The 18,057-nt window shown below is 40.5% G+C and overlaps 1 protein-coding gene across 2 annotated transcripts in view; it reads right to left on the minus strand.

The window, feature by feature from the left end:
- EGFL6 (EGF like domain multiple 6) overlaps positions 1 to 18,057 on the minus strand; it is a 46,614-nt gene that overhangs the window by 25,921 nt on the left and 2,636 nt on the right. For both annotated transcript variants that reach the window (XM_075727645.1, XM_075727644.1), the window contains exons 2-6: positions 14,117 to 14,226; positions 11,882 to 11,974; positions 8,881 to 9,000; positions 5,322 to 5,441; positions 276 to 410 (exon numbers count right to left, since the gene is read on the minus strand). In XM_075727645.1, the coding sequence (XP_075583760.1) occupies positions 276 to 410; positions 5,322 to 5,441; positions 8,881 to 9,000; positions 11,882 to 11,974; positions 14,117 to 14,226 (578 nt within the window). The remainder of the gene's footprint in view (positions 1 to 275; positions 411 to 5,321; positions 5,442 to 8,880; positions 9,001 to 11,881; positions 11,975 to 14,116; positions 14,227 to 18,057) is intronic.

The raw sequence follows: 18,057 nt of genomic DNA on the forward strand, positions 1-18,057 counted from the left end.
TGTCGCTAATGCACTACAAGCCCTTGCACATCTTGACTTGGTACAAGGAGGCAATTTAATTTGCAAGTGCTACTGATTAGGTTTTTCATAAGGCCACAGAGAAAACCCAGAGAAAAGTTCAAAGTGTCACCAAAAATATTCTTAGTGACATCTTTTATCCATTTCTGAGGCAGTATCCCCAGACTAGGCCAACATGCTTCAGGCAATGACAGGAAAGATGCATGGTGTAGGAATGAAAAAGAATGAAGAAGGAAAATTCATGGGCTAAATCTTACCTACACAGTCATAATGGCCACTGACATATTTCAGTTCATAACCAAGCTGGCACTTGCAGTAGTAGCTTCCAAATGTGTTGACACATCTGCGGTTGTAAGAGCAGACAGCTTTGCCAGTGGAGCATTCATCAATGTCTAGAGCAGAAGAAGGGATGCTGGTCAGATCCATGAGAAAATAAACCAGGAAAGCAAGAACTAGTTTGGATTTGCACAGGAATGGTTTAGTCTTGGCTATCACAAGTTGTTTAACAAAAAAGTCCTATAATTTCACACTTGGGGATGGCTTTTCCACATGGTAATATGAATGAAGCAGCAAAATGTGAACAAACTTTATGGAAGATTTTGAGACCTGGCACAGTACAAGAAAGGGTAACTGGCAGTGGGCATTCTCCCCACGGGGGACGATGGTTTGCCCTAAGGTCATGGAGCAAGTTCAGGAGGAACTCCACAAATTCCATTATTTCCCTGAGAAAGGAAATGTTTGAGAATAGTTTAAGAGAAAGCCCCAGAAACAGGAAACGGAAAGCAGCAGCAGCTCTTTCTACTGAATCTCTGCACCTCCCCTTGCTGGGCTAAGTCAAGACATAGCGGGGAGAGAGTTTCCATACTGTGAGTGGTCTGCCAAGCAAGGTAGACAACAGGGACAGATGTTTTGGAGAGAGAAGGAGGAGGCTTGGTATGGGAGGAGCATAAAAACATTATTCAACAACCATTGTAATGAAATGTTACTAATTTGATTTTTTTTGTTGTAATGTCAAATTTCATATAGTGCCAATCATTATATTTTCCATTTGTCCTTCCCTATCACATTTTAGCACAGAGGTGACTTTGCATGTGATTCATCATGCCACACTGCTGCCCTTTACAGCTTAGAACTGCTGTGAAGTGCTGCTGGACACCACATTCATCTTTTTATAATTTCTACCATTATTTTACAGTGCTTAGGTGATCAAAGGAAAGTGGACAACAACAGAAAAATATTTAAACAAACCTGTAGTCAAAAAATCCCTCTTTCTGCCTACGCTACACATGTCTGATGATGGCCTCTGTTCCCTAGCCTCCAGGGCATTCCCAGGCCTCTCCAGGTTCTCAGTGCTCTGCCAGGACCAGGGTCTGTCACAAGCTACGGGACAAGCATGCTGCACTTGATCCTAGCATGAAGTTTATGTCTGCAATGAACACTGAAGACTCACCTTACTCTTAGAAACAACAGGTTTAGGTTAATTAATTTTTTTTTCTCTATAATTGTTATTTTTTTCTTTCACCTATGCACATGTAGAAGAGGAAAAGTGAAACATTAATGCGCTGTTCTGCTCTTCAGGTCCCGGAATAATGTAGCTTCTTAGAAGGATTAAGCTAAGACTAATAGCCAGGGATCTTCAAAAGTTTATCTGTTTATAGTGTTTCTGTGACTAACACCAAAGTATTAGAGTATCTTATAATCTATTAAGCCTTATGCTATATGGCAGGATGTTACTCTCTCTCTCTTTTTATAGATGGAGAACTGGTGACAGAAAAACAGTGACATACCACAAGTCATGCAGAAAGAAGGCGTCTGATATTTCCAACCACTGGACATACCTTTTTGTCTATTTTACCTTCTATCTATATGTATCAGCATTCTTCCCAATTCATCTGAGCAGGCAAGGTAAATACAAATGAACTCAACACAAAAGAATAAAAAAAGTTGCCTGAATAATTCAGTAAGAGATTTAAGAGAACCACTCATCTTGTCTATTGTATTTAAGCACATATGTCTACAATGTTCACCTTCAACTAGCTCTTAAATAATTCAAACATGTTAACTGTGACCGGTAGTAGTCTGAAAGCCTTGCTGATTACTCAAAGCAGATCATTTCCAATTACAAACTCATTTCATTTGAAAGAAAGAAATAGTGTTCTCATGTTGGAGTGTTTATAGTTTGGAAGTTGAGCCAAGTATCCATATGGCTTTATCTGACAGCTCCTAAAAGTGATAAAGTAGCCCTAGGCGATACAACATTCATATATGACTTGATATTACAGCTGTGTGTTAAGAAGAATAATTCATATAGTAACTGTCCTTCTACACAGCAGTGTCTTTTGGTCAAGGTATTTATTTAATCTTTTGTTTGAAATGCTAAGTATAATATTTTATTGGCCATTGCATCTGAAGTTCATTTTTTATGTTTGAATGTTAAACCTCTCAACATCTAAAACATCCTTTAAGCTGTAGAAATCATTCAACCAGTATGTATGGGTAAGCAGCATCAGAAATGGCTAGCTACTGTTATTCTTCTTTCCCTGTAAGGTATCATGTCCAAGCTGTCCTTTATGATCTGCAGGACTTGCACCATTGTGACAGAAAGAATGTAAAAATATGTGAAATCATCAGTGTCATTAGGTATGTTGCTAAAGGCATGTTAGTAAATAGCACTTGTTGCAAAAAGTTTTTTCACAGAATCACTGAAAGGTTGAGGTTGAAGGGACCTCAACAAGGCCAAGTGCCAGGACCTACACTTGGGTCACAACAACCCCATGCAATGCTACACGCTTGGGGAAGAGTGGCTGGAAAGCTGCCAGGTGGGAAAGGACCTGGGGGTGTTGGTAGACAGCCGGCTGAAGATGAGCCAGCAGTGTGCTCAGGTGGCCAAGAAGGCCAACAGCATCCTGGCTTGTATCAGGAATAGTGTGGCCAGCAGGAGCAGGGAGTTGATTGTCCCCCTGTACTCAGCGCTGGTGAGGCTGCACCTGGAATACTGTGTCCAGTTTTGGACCCCTCACTACAAGAAAGACATTGAGGTGCTGGAGCGTGTTCAGAGAAGGGCAAAGAAGCTGGTGAATTCAGGGTCTAGAGAGCAAGTCTTATGAGGAGCAGCTGAGGGAACTGGGGTTGTTTAGCCTGGAGAAGAGGAGGCTGAGGGGAGACCTTATTGCTCTCTACAACTACCTGAAAGGAGGTTGTAGTGAGGTGGCTGTTGGTCTCTTCTCCCGAGTAACTAGTGACAGGATGAGAGGAAATGGCCTCAAGTTGCATCAGGGAAGGTTTAGATTGGATATTAGGAGAAATTTTTTTACTGAAAGAGTAGTCAAGCATTGGAACAGGCTGCTCAGAGAGGTGGTGGAGTCACCATCCCTGGAGGCATTCAAAAACCATGTAGACGTGGCACTTTCGGCACATGGTTTAGTAGGCATGGTGGTATTGGGTTGATGGTTGGACTGATGATCTTAGAGGTCCTTTCCAACCTTAATGATTCCATTCTAGTTTCACTTTCATTAAAAAATAATCCAGCCACGAAGGCAGGCAACTTGAAATTAATTATTACTTTAGTCTTCATTGGTTTAGTGGTGGGCTTGGTAGTGTCAGGTTAATGGTTGAACTGGATGATCTTAAACGTCTTTTCCAACCTAAACGATTCTATGATTCTATGACCTCTGGAGGTCATCTGGTCTAACCACCCTGCTCAAGCAGGGATGCCTAGAGATGGTTGCCCAGGACCATGTCAAAATGGCTTTTGAGTATCTTCAAGGAGAAATTTACATTCTCTATTTTCCATTCTATTTTGGGCAGCTCTGGGAAATAAAATATTTCCCACTTGCAATTCTCAATCTTCTATGCTTGCCTGAATGGAATAAAGATTAAAAAAGCACAAAATATCATTCCCTGGGTGTGACTAGGGGTGTTACCCATTTAGAAACAGGTGAGACTAGGAAAGAAAGGCTAAATTGGGAAGAGGAAAAGTAGGAAAGAAGGAAACAAAAAACATTTTCTGGATTTTTTTTTTTTTTTTAGAATTGATATTGTTGAAATGCTACAAGTTAGCATTTTACAGGAAAATGTACTTATTGATTCAAAAGGACAACTTGCATTTCAAGAATTAGCTAAAGCTGTTGTAAAGAAGAAATCTGGAACTGAAAATTCTTTTGTTTTTTTCATATATGAAGCTCTGCTACTGGTCCTATTTTAAAATGAAATGGCATAAAGTACATACAAAGCTTAATGTTCCTAGTTTTTACTTCCATTATAAATAATCCAGCCACCAAGCCAGGAAACATGAAATTGCTACTCTAGCCTTAATTGGTTTAGTGGTGGACTTGGTAATGTTAGGTTAATGGTTGGACTGGGTGATCTTAAAGGTCTTTTCCAACCTAAATGATTCTATGATTCTATGATTTGCCTTAAATTTAAAACAAAGAGCATCTGGTCTGAAAAATGAACACTTTCAGAGCCTTTCAGGTTTGTCTGTGATGAACAGCAACAAAAATATTCCAGCTTTTGGAAAGATGCCCGGGCACACCTCGGACCTGATTTATCAGGGTACAGCCCTGCAGATGCTGGGGTCAGATGTGGCTCCCAGCTCCCAGCCCTGCTCCTGCTGCTCCCTGACACACACTGCCCCTTCTTCTTTAGTTATTGGAGTGCCCCCTGCTTTGGAGGGCTTGTTTCACATCTATTGCATTTTGAAAGGAGATCATTTAGCTTCAGTATTGAAATGGGTACCATTTCAGCATTGGATTGCAATGCTGTAGCACTCCTTCGTCAGATGAAAATGTAAAATGGTATCACAGAACAGTACCAAGTGTTGTAAGCAATGCTTTCTTCATTACACAGGAAACCCCCAAGTAAAGTAATGTTGAGGCTTCTGGAGAAAAATCTGGAAGCTTGTACTCTGGGTTATCACAATAAAAGAAAACCCCATCCAAACACAACGCCCAAATCCTATAGTGCATTATGTCAGTAGGACAGCTTCCTGCAGGCAAAACATTGTAGACCTCAGAGCAATAGGGAGAAACTGAATCTGTTGATGACTCAAATTTATTTTTTTAATTATTTTTAAAAATTATTTAATTATTTATGGGGGATGGGCCTCACCCAATGAATTACATGGATAATATTATGAGAACAGTTTTTAAAAAAAGCATACAGGCTTTACATCACACTGAGAGTAACAAGAAGCATTTTTCAAGCCAGGGAGGAGAGCTAACTACTTATTAACCTTCCCCCAGACTCCTGAATTTTTTTGGATCCTATAGAAAAGAAGCTGAGAGTGAGTTCTCTAACCATACCAATGCATGTCCTTCCGTTAGGTCCCAACTGAAGGCCACCTGATGGACAAAGACACTGTACCTCCCCCTTGACTTCTTCACATCCATACTGGCAATTCACCATGGCACATGTCCTAGAACCTGAAAACAGTGTTTAAAAGAACAAAAAGAGAAAAATCTAGGCTGGGATCACACCCTTAAAATTAAGTTCAGTCTGGATGAATGCAGAAAATGAATCAGAACAACAAAATTCCATTCATCATTAATCAATTTGTTTATACATTAACACATCAGTAATACAATTCAGGAGTCCATGAGATAGATCTGAAATTCCCCCTCTCCTTCATTTTGTTCTTTGCTTATTTGCCCTCATTCCTCCTTTTTTCTCTGCTCACATTTCTGTGACTTCTTACTAATGCCTTTTAGATTCAGAGACAGAACTGCTCAAAGTAGAAAACAGGTTTGTTATATTTTCCACTGCAATAGTTTTACCATACAGAAAACTGTTACTCAGTAGTGAACTGTATTTATTTCTTACCATTAAACGTGCTTCTAGTATAGAATTTGATTTAAAAAAACTATTGAGCCTGAAGGACTTAAAAACTGCCCTTTAGTTCAACCCTTTATGGAACAGATACCTGAATCTAACAAGGCACGAGCCAGAACACAAGTCTTGGTTGCTGCAAGTTGTGTGAAATATTGGAGATTACTTTGATTAGCCTCTAAAGAGAAGGTAGGGGTCTAGATCTTGTCTGAGAGACCTATGAGAGGCTAGAAGAGTAGGAGAAATGTATTAAATATGTAGGGAGATGTTTCTAAAATCCTGAAGATATCCAGGAATCATTAGTGTTATGATGCCAGGGAGAGAAGAAGTATTTGGAAGTGTTTACTGGAAGAGATGGAGGTGTGTGCAAAGAAAGTCTTTCTGGCTACTTCACTCTGGTTGTGTTCAGGGAAACAGAACCATGTATAGGTTCCTTGTAAGTGGAAAGACTGGAACAGTTGTCAATTTATTTGAGACAGAAACCAACTGCAAGAACGTGAAACTAGCTCACCACTTAGGTAGAAAATTACATGGATTTTGTTTTAAAATGCAACGTGTTTATTGTCAGAGGTACTAGCAGTTTCAGAACAGTGTATAATAACAGTGTATAGAAAAGACCATGATGCATGCAGGTGCATATATAGATACAACCATATTATTTGATTTGAATATAAAACATAATGCATATTAGTTCTGTGTGCTATTAAAATTAATCTGTTTAATCTGTGATAAAATTATTTTTCTTAGACTGGTTTATTTAGACTTTGTGGCTAAGTGATAAATATTCAAGGCCAAGAATTCACTGTATTTGCAAATGCGTTTTACTTGTGTATGAATGAGAACATACAGAAGGTAAGAGTTAAAAAAAGGTGGATTCTAAATCATAATACTTTGTCACATCATCTATTTCCTAATAAAGAAACTTACTAAACATTATTCTTCCCTAATTAGTAATTGTCTGTTTTCTCTTCTGTTTGAAGCTCCTATTTCTGGCTTTGGTTAGACATAATACTGGCTTAGATGAACTGCTAATCAGATCTAGTATAGTAATTCCTGCAGAGTTTAGGTGATTTTGTGTTAGGTACTAACCTATTATCTATTTTAAGCAGTGGTTCTCTGTGGCCCGAAGCCACATTTTTCTGATACCCTTCTTCCAGATCCATGGTCCCTTGGTGTGGTTGCAGATAGGCCTGACTGCTCAGACTAGGTGGACTACATCTTACCAAGGAGACTTACATCGCAGAGAATTTGATTCAAAAGGAGCAACATTATGCTCAAAATGTTTGCCTGAATAAAATTATGAGAATTCTAGAGTTGGTTAAATAACCTAGCATTTCATCTGAGCACAAGCTTAAGTTAGCATCAAGTGAAACGGGAGGCTAGTAGACTTAACCAAGAATAATGTCTGAGTAAATAATTTACTCCTTTTCATAATCATAGTTTCTGCTTAAGAAAATAAAGGCTCTTTGGAAGTGGAAGGGGGCAGATGGGTTGGGTTAATGAAGCACAAGCTGGATGAACTTTTTTTGCCGTCTTCACTAGAGCTGTGAAGAATGAAGACTTCCCTTCCATGGGAAACCTGGTTTTCCCCCTGAAATTTGGTTTCATTCTGTGTCAGTGTTTGTCAGGGCTCCACTGAGAAATAACGTTTCTGTGTGCCAAAGTGAAATGCAAGCTCCAGGGCTCACAGCTGCTAAGGCAATTTTTTCATATATGCTTGACATTGGCCACTACTGCTGCTGAGAAATTCAGCGCTTTTTGCTGGCTTAAGCAAGAGATGGTGCAACTGCGCATTTGGTACAAATCTGGTACAATCTGGCAGCTGTTGTCTGCCAGTGATACCCACCATGATTAGTAACGTAGAGGCACAACCCTGAGCTGTGCTGCAGGGAAGGGAAACCCTACAAAAGCTCTGGTCCCAGGCACTTTTTGCAGAAGTTTCAGTCTCCCTGCCACAAGAGAGAGCGTAGGAGCTCTGGCTTTTCTGCCTGCCCCAGAGCTGCAGACCCTGCACTCCTGTGAGTGTTTGCTAAGGCTGGGTATTTTTCCAGTTATCCCAAAACTGAGAGCAAACTTGCCAGATGGATACCCTGCCTGGTGAATGGTTGTCTCCAAGGCTTGGAGATCAAAGCCTTTCAGAGTTTATGGTTCTCTGTCACATCCATGGGAAAGATTGTGCTGCACTCCATACAGCCAGGTCCCTTGCTTTAGGAAGGACTTCTCAAGCAGATTGCTCCACTGCTGAGACCCACTAGCTTCCTTGTCCAGCTGATGCATCTGCTTCAGTCCTGTGGACTCCAGAAAGGGTTGTCACCATGTTACCTAGGGTTTTGTGAAATTCAAAGCCAAAATACCTGTATGGAACAGCTCAGGTGAAGAAAAAAAAGTATTTTCTACAAACAAGTGTGTCATTGAAAAATGAGAAGCTTCCTCAGGTCTGAAAAATCAGGTGGGCTAAGAAAGCAGAATACTTTCCATTACATCGCTGGCTTACAGACAAAGAAAATAGGTAGAAATATAGTTTAGGTAATCCTTAGCTCAGTGAACAAATGTTTGCAAGAAGCTGGTAGCAAGTGTGGGAAGCACATCGACACTCAGAGAAAATAAATGAGTCAGGGAACACACAAAGGTAAAGCAAGGAGTAATGGCATGAAATTCAGCACAGTAAAAAGTAGTCTATATTGGTGCCTTGCTTGGATAGATTCATTCATCCTTATTCAACAGATGAACTGGCAGGACTATACACCAAGGTTATACTAGCTGTCCTTCAGCTGAAGTCACGCTATTAAAGTTTTTTACTTCTAGCAGGACAAAAATTCCTCTGAACACCAAAATACAAGTATGACCTAGAATATTTTATCTTATCCAGATACTGCAAAATAGAAAGCCTCTTTCAGCTGCTGACAGTACCAGAGAGCTGAGGCAAAGACCCTATCCCAAATAAGCTAAATCCATTCATCACAAGAAAAAAATCTGCTGGGATCAAATGCGATTAGATGATTTTGATGTGCCTGTCCTATCAGCTCTATTACTTACTTGCACATGTGCCATCTGGCATAAGCATGTACCCGTTGAGACAATAGCACTTGTAGCTGCCATGTGTATTCATGCATCTGTGTTCACAGGGACGTGGTTTCAGTCCACATTCATTCAGATCTGCAGAAGTCATTGGAATGAAGTGAGTGCTGGGTTTATATACATATATTCATACATATAGGTGGATAATCTTGCCTAATGCCTTGAATTCCCCACAGTAAAATCGCCTGGATTGAAAATGAGCCAGCCCCTTGCAAGACGAGAGTTTAGCAGACCATCTGGCTGAAAGACTGCTAGCAAAACTAACACACGCAGACCTCCACACCTGAAAAACTAATGCAAACTCTGGCCACATCTGGCAGCTTGTTAGGAAGAGGTGGAGGGGTGGGGAGAGAATCGCAGTTAGTCTTTTTTCTGGGAGTTATTTTTCTGGATTTCTCTGATTCTAGCTGGAGATTTTAGCCCTCCAGTTGACCTCTGTACTAGAATGGCAAAAACATGAGACTAAGAGCAGCAAATCAGCTTGAGATAAAGTGAAACAAAGTTTTTGGTTTTTTTTCTGGGCTACACATTGGCACCAAGGTTATCAGTAGCAGAAATGAAATACAATATATGATAAGAATTATGTGACTTTAAAAGGACAAATCTCAAAAATCTCAAAATCCTGAGAATAAAAGCACCCTAAAACCTTCTGAAAATCTAGGATTTAAAAGGCTTTGCAGAAACTAAATTAATTTCAAATTCCCAATAGCTATCCTTCACGGGGAGAAAACTAGAATCCTAAAAAGTTTAATTTGTGTGGTATAGACAGAGCAGTCCTGACAATGGTATTGGTCCTATGACAAGGGGACAACATCTGTGCTTGTGACCTCTGTGAACTGACACCTCTCCTGCTTGTATTTTGAAACTTAATTAGTAAACAGACAGAACTCATTAACAGAATGCACCAGCATACGCAGCCCATTCAACATATGTTTAATGACACATATTACCAATAATATCATTTCAATAAAGATGCAACTCTTCAAGCACTGAGCTTGTGCAGCTCCACTTCCAATGGGACAAGCATCTGTTCTCATGTCTACACGCCCTGTAGACCACAGAAAAATCTCCAGACCATTCAAAGCTAAACTTTGTGGTGGTTATATATGTGCAGAATTGTTTGTTACAGCTCAGTCCAGGGAAGAAAAAGAGGGTTGCATTCTATTATTTAAGCGTAGGGTCTGTTTGAAAGAGGAAAACCTATCAGCTTGCAAATCACACTGGTTTTTTGTGCTACTGTGGCTCCACTGAATAACCAAGACTCTCATAACAAAGAAACTAGAGGGGAACAAAAGTTACTGCACTTAGACCATGCATTTTCAAAAGTGCTGAGCTGCACCTACCTTGCACAATGCACAGTAATACACAGATAGCATACACAGCTCTAAAAGAGAACCTGTGGAGATAAGGCTAATTTAGCTCAGACTCAGTGGCAGACTAATACAGTGCCCTTATCTCTGTTATTTTAGCTCATGTTGAGCTTGCTCAGCAGAGCATTCTGCTGTAAGGACAGACCAAGGCTACATCTGCCTCTAAATTAAAAGTGGCTTTGAGCATTCCTGGCTGCTGGAACGTGACCACCTATATGGCTATACTATTGAAATGGCTCTGGGACATTTCTGGCCTGTGCCAGCCACCACTTTACTAAAAAATTCCTGGCCGTGCTTCAGAAGGTAGAACGGCCCAGGGAGCTAACAGGCAATTTACACATGTAGGTCTCTGCGGTGCTTCCACCAAGCCTCAGACTCTGCATCTACTACAAGTGCACAGAACCGATCTGCTTGCGTATGGAGAGCATATCAAATCCTTCCGGAGTTACTGCACAGAAAACACCTAAAAGCTGGGGGGTTCTCTGTTGCCTTTTGGTGACATTTAAGTTGCCAAATAATTTTTGAGGATAAACTTCTGGGTTTAGAGGCTGAAGTTGTAAGTGATACCTACATATCTATTACATACAACCACAACTGCTGTTTCACTTTCCTCTCTAGTGGTACTGAGGAATTGACTTACTTCCCTGCAAGCAATATCAAAAGTGCAAGAGACAGAATTTTCTAAAATACTTAACAGTATAGCTTTATAGCATATTGTTTGAAAGATATTGTGTAATAAATGGGTTGTTTTGACTCTGGAAAACGTGAGTGTGTTTAGTATGTCAATGCAATGTTTTCAAGCAAAGGCTGCAGGTGCTTAGGAAGGCAGCGAGGACAAACCCATCCCTTCATGTGGCCTTTACGTCCTGCTTCCCTCACACACCTGCAGTTCACTCATCTGCACTGCAATAGGATGGCTCCTCTCTATGCACAGTGACCTGCTCCTTTCATCTGATCCAACACAGGGGTCTCATATATTGGAACAGGAAAAAAAAGCTGAGTTGTCACCAATGTGTTATCTGAAATATTTCAATGTTTAACTGCAAGTTCATGGGGGGAAAGTGGTGCATTCTGAAAGTTTCTGACTATGCAATCCTAAAGACTCCAAATTCTGTGTTCTCAAAAATCCCAATCAGCATATGCAAACAGATGGCATTGGCCCAGGAAGCTTGAGAAATTACATGTCTAGCATATAATTGCATGTATTTCTGATGAGAAGGTTAGTTAAGAAAGTAACATGGGTTCCTAGTTAAGAAAATAGCATGGGTTCTGGATTTGACTTCTGCTTCTAATAATTTCCTATATAATCTCTCCATGCCTTAATCTTCTGACTATAAATATGACTGTTTGCCCTTGTCATCAACCCGCAGGAAATATATGATAGAGGCTCAAACTTCTGTGTGCTGAGGGAGGCTTAGAGCTTGTCTGGGATGCTGGAGATCCAAGAGCTTTAAACTTTAAGCTCTTCTATGTAAACAAGAAAATATCTTGCTTTACTATTTTGGTAGATGACACAATCCTTACTACAAGATAAGAAGACAGAACATCAACAGTCTGCTTTCTGGAGCAATATCCCCATGTGCACAAACCTTGATTACAGGTTTTCCCTGTAAATCCAGGGAAACATTTGCATTTATTTGGTCCCATGCACTCGCCATACTTGCAGCCATGTCCACAGATAGCTGGGGGAATCAGACAGAGAAAGGAGAGAGAAAAAGAAAAAGTTAGAAATACTCTATTTGAGAACTTTTGCCCTGCTTAGTTGCCTAAAAACTTGTTGCACAAGGTCAACATCCTCCATACCCTCCCTCTAGTTTGGGCATGGTAGCTACTGATCTGCACTTTATTTCTGCTGGAGAAAAATTACGCTAGCATGGGTTACATGAGTGTGTGCTCTTCCAGGTTTGTAAGGACCTGGAAAAGAAGGGGCTCCTTTTAGCTCTCTCCCTCATGCTTTTTCTGCCATGCTTACAATTCACATTTAGTTTTGTAGTCTTGCCCTTTTTCTATTTTTAAGAAGTCTATGTGAGAAGCACCTAGCCAGCAGCTTGACTTGCTTCGCTTGACATCTGGAGTAGGAAAGAGGCAACAGCACTCCTACAGCCACAGGAGACACATTACCCTAGAGCAGTTTTCCACTCTTGGAGCTCCTCACTTAGAGCCAAGCAATATGTCCATCCCATGGTGGCACATCCAGAGCACATCCTTCAAATGGCCAGGCAACTATCCTACCACACATCCCAATATGTACAATTGCATCAGATTTACAATGACTTGAGAGGCCTGTGCTTAGCCTGGAGACACTAAAAAGTAAAAATTTTCTAACTCTCAGCTCTCTGGATCATTAGTCAGAAATTAAATGTTGGCTTTTCTAAGGCTTAAGGCTCCTAAAGTCAATGTGATCGTCAACATGAGAGTTATTCAGGAAAACCAAACCAAACATGCTTTCAAATCACGACTAGCTCTGGAAAAACAGCAAAAGAATGTGCACCAGGATGCACATCTCACGACCTTGTGTAATTAAGCTGCTATCCAAACAATAGGAAATGGGAAAGCCACAGTTTTAGTTACTATACAGTAAAATTCTTAACTAAAATCCATACTGCTGAATTCAAGTATCTTCCTTACATTTAAAGATTCATTCAGATGTACTAGCTCTGCAGATTAAGGCATATTTCAACACTACCCCTATGCCTGAATGCAACGTGGCATAGTGTGAGACCAGCTGAGTATAAACACTGAAGCAGAGAACACCACTGCATCTGGAGTTACAATGCAGAATTACATTATAGTTGGCTTAAAGACATCTGCCAAAGAAGAATCGTAGAAGTTTATGAAAACTGGATTTTAGTAATAAAGCACCCTATTGCTTTACAACAAGACAACTTATTCCACTGGCTGATCCAAGTTACATTTGCTAGTTGTCCCTCAAGGCATTCATGTGCATCAAAACTAAGGTGCTATTAAGCAATGCATAAATATTAATAAAGGTATTCATCAGTTTTTCCATTTTTAAGCTGTCATGCTATATATACAGAGCAGAGACTTTTTGCATCTTTCCCCTTTAGACATCAGTCTGTTGATTGTCAGCAATGAATAACCCTGAGCCTCTATTCAAAGTCACCAGATATACCATGCCAAACTCTCTGGGACAACAGGTGCAGTATCTGAGAAAGATTCCTAAAACATGCATTTTATGACTTTGTTATGTTTTGCCCAAGTACAGCTAGAGAGAGATTCCACATTACCTTCTCCTTGGGATCTGAAGCCCTTTGACAAATTTGAAATCTCTTAAGTCATCGATCCTTCATTAAGCCAATGATCCATAGACCAGAATGCTGACCGGCTACCCAAGCTCAAGTCAGGTGCACTTATTGCTTGGGTTTTATTTATATATTTAGAAAGTTAAAACATTCTGATTCTCATAGGCTGTGTACTCTAAAGATAAAGGACACCAACTGATAAAAAAACCACTTCAGGGTCCATATGTAGCATTGGAAGACACTGTAATTTTGGCACTTACTTGACAGCTGTAACAATATAGGCACAGACCAGGGCTGTGCAGGAGGTTAGAACAGATGGTCCCTTCTGGACCTAACAATTTTTGAATATGTATTTTGTTGTTTGGTGTTATTTACCCAAAGCTCTGCTTTTTTGAGGTGATGGTCTTTCAAACATGTTTTATTCACTCTCTCACAGAGTTAAGAGATTTTCCTCCTCAGAAGGTTTCTTTCTGTAACTTCTGGCAGACATAGATGAAATCCCTTTATTAGTACCAACTACACAGCAGCGGAGAGGAAACAAGCGTAAAGTGTTAATGTTACCTTCGCAGTGGCCCCTGTTCTTTTTCCAGCCGTAACAGCAATCCAACCTAGAACCATAGCGACACACCCCAGGCTGGCTCACAGTCACCAGCTGCCCAGGAGCTCTCGAGCTGTGTAAAGAAGGATAAACACTAGCTCCAGCAGGCACACACACATTAATCCATTGCTCCATGTACTCCTTTGTATACTTCCCTCATGTTTTATCCGCTGTCAGGCGTTTTAATTTCACCAAACCTCAGAGCATTCGACCGTGTTCCTAGACGGAATGCAAAGTTGCATTTGGTTGGAGAAACAGGGGAGATGGGAGTGTTTCACCTGCAATAAATTAACTGTGCAACACAAATCCTTTCTAATGAGAAACGTGACAAAGGCAAAAAATACAGCCAGGTCCCCTGCTAGAATGAGTCATTTTTAATATCAGTGAAGTCAATGGGGCTGCTCCAGCTTGCGTCACATTGAAGAATCTGGATTGGATATATGATGCTGTATCTGACAGCACTATTGCTTTGGATGATGAAATACTGGTTCTATAGAAAAGCAGCTTTTTGAACATCAGTCTGCCCCATAAAAGCTAGTGACTTGTAGACTCATAGCCACTGCATATGTGCAAATTGATTGTGTAAGTGAAGACAGTCCCGTGCATTCAGGTTGCACGGGACTCCCTGACCATACAAATTAACGTTAATTTAATCTGCCAATAAGCCCAGGGGGTTCAAAGTCACTGTGCAGATCAACAGCTGCAAGAGTTGGAACACCTGCAACTTTAGTTGCCAAAATTATAAGTCTGATGGAAATCCACAACTGTGTAAGTCTTCTGGACCTACTCTATGCTGCAGTGGGTGCTGTGACTCTGGTTCTCTTCTCCCTCTGCTTGCTGTTACTTAAGCTCTCCATTACCACATGCCTGTCCCCTTTATGAAATTCTCTTCTCTATCCAAAATTTTCTGTCCCCACTGCTTTTTCCAGGCCATAATTTAAAAGGTAATTTCTTCAAAGAGTCCAAGGTGTTGTTTCTGACACAGAAAATACCTTATCTGCCAGAGCTTCGTAGTAATTTGGGGTATTGAGGGGGGCAATACACAGCAACAAACATCCACACGGTGGGGAAAAAAAAAGGAAAAAAAAAAAACCAACAGGCCAGGAACTTTTTCATTTTTTACTCTGATGCACAATAGAGGCATTGCTTTATCACCTTTCAGCAGTGCTTTGCACATATCCTCCTGTGCTTATCTGTAAGGTATGCGCTTGCATTGGAACAGTTACTGCAAACATCACTAAGGCAAACTAGTATAATAAATATATGCATACACTTTAAAGATACAAGATGTTACTTCAGAGTTTTCTTTAGTAGCAGAACCACTGGAAAGAGAAGGGAGTTCAGAGGAAATGCATAAGCTCCTGTATCTGAGATACCCTGAATGAAGAGATGGTTCTCATGTCACCTGGCAAATAAAAGACTTCAGTGTTAGAATAAGTTGTTCTGAAGTCACCCAGCCTTTGCCATCAATCCAGTGATGCAGTTTACAGGAGCACATATACCCCATCTTCAGACAGGAGAAAAAGCGTATTGAACAGCTGTGATGCCTGTATGTGTGTCTATTAGAACTCAGCACCCTATCTCTGGATTTATAGACAATAAAATAACCTTTTTCCATTTTGTTCATCCAAATGCTGCTGGCTTACATCACTTGCAAGTACACAAGTGAAAGAACATATGTTCTGCTTGCATGCTAGAAAGTGCCCTTGAATTCACCTGGATAGCAAATGTATATTCTGTTTACATCCCAGAAAATCCCCTTGAATGCAGCTGGATAGTGCTATGACTCACTTGGAACGCTAAAATGCCTAAAGCTTGGAGGAAGCAGGATCTTGTTACTTTCCAAAAGGTGCTCATTTTCACAGGAAGACAAACTCATTCAGTAACATTTTATTTAATTCACATGAAAATCAAATAATGAAAGTGTCTTTACAAAGTATACAATATCTCACAACGTTTCAGAAGGAACTTGTCTTAAAACTGGGAAATGTTCTGTAAAATGGCAAATAAAATGAACATAGCTGAACTTTATAGATACTGCCCTGGACAAGATCTTTCACTTATTCTGACTTCCACAACAAGCACCAAGTTAAAGCCTACCTTTGGCAGTGGGAAAGGTCAACTAGATCCTTGAGAGCCCACCCAAATCCCAAAATCCGAAAGGAAAACCAGTTTTGACAGGTTAGGCCCTTTGACCTGTGAAGAACCACCAGCCATCAGCTCAGCTATTGCTGTCAGGAGTTCAGCATTTTGTACAAAAGAAAGACATTTAGAAAGAGGAGATCCTTTCAGGCAGGCAGATCCTTTCTGGAAGAATGTCACACGGACCTTCCTGGACACTGAGGGAGAAGTAATACAGACTGGAGGCACAGGATGCTTCTGATCCCTCCCTGTATGATATTCTTACAGGATTTCACAGTGAGTACCTAGAGTCCTGAGTAAGATTGCTGTGCTTGTCACCATCTGCTCAGTGTGCAAAAAATGCCTGGCCTTAAAGAACCTGAAGCCTAAATACGTGACTGAAGAAGAAAGGCAAGAGAAGGTAGACTGCAGGTCAAATCGCTGTGCAGGTCAGTGGCAAGAGCAGTCTCCGCATCTTTGGTGAAGAACTCTGTCCTCCAAGAGTCAGCAGCTTACAGCACTAGTGCTAAAGGTAACAAGTGGCAGCAGAGAAGTAACCAATATTATGTGACTGTGACATTGCTGACACCAGTAGGATGGCATTTAGCAAAGAACATTGAAGATGAGTAACAAGAATTTCTACAATAAGCCAGGGCCCCCTTAGTTGAGGTGACAGAAGGAAAGAACTGGCCATATTTGCTATCACAAGATCACTGTGAGCCACTAGTACCATTACAAAATATGTGGGACCTTCAGGTGTTCCAGTCAAAATTCCGGGAAAGTTTTACTGCTGCTGTATCAGGTTGTACTGCATACAGTTCTTAACAACCATGTTGAAGAAATATGAATTATATATGATATATATGATGATAAAAGCTATAAAGAACAAAAACCCTGTTTTAGAGAGGATGAGAACTTGGCTTCAGATGAACAAACCAAAAGCTGAAAGGGGATTCCGATCCTACTACATGCCAGGCAGCTCCAAATGAGAACGAGAAGAACTTGTTAAGAGGAAGGCCAGTTTGCATCCATTTGCTCTTGTGCTACTGTCTGTTAATGCTCTGAGGGGGATACAATAGTACAAACACAGCCACAAGAGGGGTGAGAGTCTTGAAGAGCACTGAAGAGCCAGGAGAACAACTCCTACCTAATTTTAAGATACTTAGTCTCTTTCACAAACTGAGAAAGATCTAGTGTTGCCTGTAATGATACAAACATAGGCATGAACGAAGTTATGTCCCATTTACTCTGCTGCTGCTGAAGGAAAATGTTGCTCTCTGGAGTAATATGAAGATCTTGAATTTTATTCCAAAAGAAGTCGGATCATTCAGAGCAAAGCATTCGGATACTGGCCAGGACCAGGTAGGCACATACCTATACCTACAGTGGCATGAGCAGCAGACAAAAGAAATTGGCTGTGTGATGTGAGGACAGACCTTAAACTACTACACAGTACCTTTGACTTCTTGCAGTGATTTAATTAATTTGATATTAAAAAAGAAAACTTATGTATTTACATGTAAAACATATTCAGAAAGTTCACCTGCTCCACTGATCAAGTGGCTAGGTAGATTTTCCAGCAGAGCTAGGCTGCTGATAGGGTAGGACTGATATCCCTAATAGTTTAAATACACAAACAGCAGCAAAAGAAAATACTATGATAACTGGTGAAAGAGGGGAAATAAAGCACACCTGAATGCTGGGACTTGCTTAACCAACAGACTACCCCCTGCCACCCTTTTTTGTTGTTTCATTCTATAAAATAAGAGAAGAGCTTTACATT

The sequence above is a fragment of the Pelecanus crispus genome, chromosome 1, assembly GCF_030463565.1.
Source record: "Pelecanus crispus isolate bPelCri1 chromosome 1, bPelCri1.pri, whole genome shotgun sequence".
Classification (NCBI taxonomy): domain Eukaryota; kingdom Metazoa; phylum Chordata; class Aves; order Pelecaniformes; family Pelecanidae; genus Pelecanus; species Pelecanus crispus.